The following is a 3,901-nucleotide window of genomic DNA, read 5'->3' on the forward strand; positions in this document are numbered from 1 at the left end:
CCCCCCCCCCACCCCCGACCTTGACTAGCATTTCACCAACATATGAACATAGAACTTGTACCAGCTCCCCAAAAATGAAAGTGAATCTCCTGTCCTATTGTCGCCAGAAACAAAATTTCAGATTACTAAGCATGATCAGAAATTTAATATTGATTGCAATCCTTCAAGTCATGGCAATTGAACCAACAAACTGCCATGATGTTTGTGAGAAAAGTGGTGGAATGGTTAATGCTGTTATATTGAAGCAGTGCAAAGCCGCAATGGGGCAAGCCAAAAGGGATCCAGCAACAGCCTGTGGCTGTAACAAAGGTCGCACGCTTTGCGTGAATTTGAATTTGCATCCAACTTCAGCCCGACAGTATGGACAATGGCACAGAGATATACAGCTAGTACATCAAACATAGATGGTTGAACACAATGAATCACCAAGACATGAACAGATTATGTGTCCTTTGAAACTGTCAATTGTCTCGCCTTTCTATCCAAATTTTAACCATACATGTTCTTTTCTTATCAAATGTAGGAATTACTTCCTGTTCCACCTCGCCGAGGTAATTTTCAAAGAAAAACACAGTTCAACAAAACGTCCCAAGTTTTCATACTCAAAAGAGATCGGCCAAAAACAAACGTATGAATATAACTCCTCATTAAACATTCAACCATAGACGGATCGTTTTTAACTTCAACTGAAATAAGTGCAATCCATTAGAAAGTAAGAAAGGAGGAAGGAAACGTCATATTCTGAGTCTAAAATGACCAAGTTCAAATAGCAAAATTCTAGGCAGTTGCTCCCTTTCCCTTCTTCCTCTGGAGCTTCTTCATGTAAAACTCTAGCTCTTTGCCCTCCAAGATGTATCTGCAAAAATATAAATGAGAATCAAAAGACTGTACATGCAACTACGAAAAATGTGTCAGTGATCATATAAGTAGAGAAAGCAACATACCCATCTGCACGGCCGCATTGACCAGGTCGTGAAGAGATGCAAGCCAATAGACGACCGCCACCAAATTGTTCCTCAATGTGGTGGTCAAGCACGCGAGTCTGCTGGCGCTTCTCCAACTTCCTTTCTACATGCTTGCTCTTCTTAACCTCCTCAGCAGCTGCAGCAGCAGCCGTAGCAGCCTCACCATCCTATCAAACCAAAGGTCATAATAATTAGAGAAACCACATCCAATTTGTTAGCATCTGTAACTAAATTTTTATTCAACATAATTTCAGTTGCATCTTGCAGCATCTCCAAATAAATTTAAACTAATTAGAGAAACCTCATCTCATCTGTCAGCTTGTGTAATTAAATTTTAATTCAACATAACTTCAGTTGCATCTTGCACTACATAAAAGAAAATACCAGGCAGGCGCAACCTTATAAAGAACACTAACTAGTTATAACTTTCATCAACCAAAAGATGAGACCAAGTAGAGCCCTACCTCTGCTTCTTTCTTGATAGCAGCAGCGGTTTTCTTCTTGCGGCCAATTTCAACACCATAGTGGGTGGAATACCACTGCTTGAAAGGTGCTGCATCAACCTGAACAATGGCACTCTTCACCAAGGTTTGAGTACGCACAAGCTCATTGTTAGATGCATTGTAAACAACATCAAGAAGACGGGTCTTCCTGGTCACAGCCTCACTACCCCAAGAGAAATTTCCTGTGTCAAGCCTCAAAGCACGCCACTTCACATTTCCACCTCGAACCCTGATCCTCCTCACTGTCTTGTTGCTGGACAGTTTTGTGTTGGCTGGCTGCCTTCCGAGCTCGTACCTTCACACAGAAATCCAAACAAAATCAATTACAAAACACATGATTCATAGTGATGTACTGAAAGATCTAACATATATAAATCAAAACAAGAAGAATTAAAGAATCTTACTTTCGCTTCTTCCTCCAGGCCTTCTTCTTGCCTCCAGTGGCACGTCTCTTGTGCATAGAATCTCGAGAGATACCTAACAGAATCACACCAATATTTCAAGATTAGCATCACAGAAAAGATGAAAACTTGAACAGAGACTGCAACAAATATGAGCAAAATCAGAAGTACCCATGAGTGAGAGGAAGTGAAGAAATCGAAAGAGAGAAGAAGAGAGGAGGAGGTACCCATTTTGGCAGAAGGAGAGGTTTCTCTGCTGCGGCAAAGCGGCTAGGGTTTGTTCGAGGGAAATGAAAGAAGCGAGAGCTAAGGTTTTAGTAGAAACCTAGTGAGAAATTACTATCGTGTCCCCAGGCCCAAAGGTATAGCCCAAAATCAAACCCAAACCCTGATTTTGGAAAGCAGCCCAAGACCAATCTAATCCTTCTCTTTTGGGTGGTGCTATCAAAACTAGGGATGGCAATGAATAGAGTAGGGTAACGGGATCAAAATACCATACTCATACCTTTTTACATTTCTCATCCCCGTATCCGTCCTCATCCCTGTAATTAGATAATGGGGATAGCCGTACACTTTGGGGATTACGTTTCCATACCCGCCCCGATCTCCGTTAACAATTATGTATTAAATTAATTAATTTTTTTTTAAAAATACGAAATATAGAAGTATGAAACTAAAATCAAATACCAAAAATAAATAAGTTTCATGTTTCGATCCAATAAAAATAAATACAAGTCTCGCTAGTCTCGCTAGTCTCGCTTAAAAAGAACAATACCGGTAAATGAATGTCTATGCATTCGACAAAAAATTAAATCCACAATGCATGCATGCTTAATGCAACATAACAATTTGTTTATATAACTTTGCTTTAAACTAGGGTTTGCTCGTATGAGATTTGGGTTTGGATTTGTTATATATTACTTTAATAAACAATCTTTTTGGTGTGAAATTTCATTAAGAGAATCAAAAAAATATAATAAAAAGGAAATTCCATTAAATATTTATTAAGAGAATCATTTAATTTTACATAAATATCTATTTATAAATTATATATAAATATATATATAATAAATTATATAATTATATATAATAATATTTTCATCCTTAATAGGTGGGGATGGGGACGAATATCAAAATACCATACCCGCCCCGTACCCGATTTAAGAATCCGAATACAGGGGATAAAAAATCCTCGTTACCCGTTTATCCCCGTATATCTTCCCCATTAGTGTCGAATACCCGTGGATACCTTACCCGCTGGGGATTATTGTCATCCCTTATCAAAACCGTTTTTCTCTTATAAAATAAAAAAAATAAAAAATAAAAACCATTTTTACTCTATTCACGCACCTTTTTATTTTCTTTGTATTAATTTAAAATTTTAAATCAACTTTGTTTACACAATACCGTAATTACTTTCCGTTTTTAAGAAAGGTAAAACTTTATATAATATAACAACCATTACAACCATGAGAGATTTCGGTGGTGGATAACAAGTTCTCACACTCATCCCTACCCACATACTAACGATTACAATGAACATGAACTGAAAATAGTTCAAATATAACATACTTCTAACCCCATCCAAAAGCCTCGATACTTCCTTACAGTCAACCTCAAAAAGAAACAATCCCACCAAACACTATACACCAAAACCGCCAGCATATATGCAGGGACAATCTCCCCATTACATTAACAACTAGAAAACACCGAATGACACGTCCCACCCCGAATTTCACCCTGAAACCCAGAGTAAGTCGTGCGGGGACCACCTCCAAGGAAAATTTACTGAAAAGATTAAGAAAATCTCCCTTGCAGATGGACAACCCTAACTCGAAAATTTCAAATTACACTCTTAATTTATCACTTCTGAACATCGCATAAAATACAAACATTCTAAAGTATTCAGAGCTACTAAACACAAGCGGAAGCAAGAAAACACGAGTAGGTTGAACAGGTAACCTACTGATGAAAACTAGCCGAAAAGCGGGTGACTATGCCTCGTCTCCTACTAGATCCAACCCGAACTCTG

The 3,901-nt window shown here is 38.2% G+C and overlaps 1 protein-coding gene across 1 annotated transcript in view; it reads right to left on the minus strand.

Annotated features, from left to right (window-relative positions):
* Positions 1-577: 577 nt before the first annotated feature.
* Positions 578-3,901, minus strand: part of LOC101314838 — a 29,500-nt gene continuing 26,176 nt past the window's right edge. Inside the window, exons 12-16 of the mRNA XM_004295810.1 lie at positions 2,097-2,139; positions 1,873-1,945; positions 1,430-1,763; positions 945-1,123; positions 578-856 (exon numbers count right to left, since the gene is read on the minus strand). Coding sequence (XP_004295858.1) covers positions 778-856; positions 945-1,123; positions 1,430-1,763; positions 1,873-1,945; positions 2,097-2,139 — 708 coding nt within the window. The 3' untranslated portion in view covers positions 578-777. The remainder of the gene's footprint in view (positions 857-944; positions 1,124-1,429; positions 1,764-1,872; positions 1,946-2,096; positions 2,140-3,901) is intronic.

Source organism: Fragaria vesca, linkage group LG3 (genome assembly GCF_000184155.1).
Source record: "Fragaria vesca subsp. vesca linkage group LG3, FraVesHawaii_1.0, whole genome shotgun sequence".
Taxonomy (NCBI): Eukaryota; Viridiplantae; Streptophyta; class Magnoliopsida; order Rosales; family Rosaceae; genus Fragaria; species Fragaria vesca.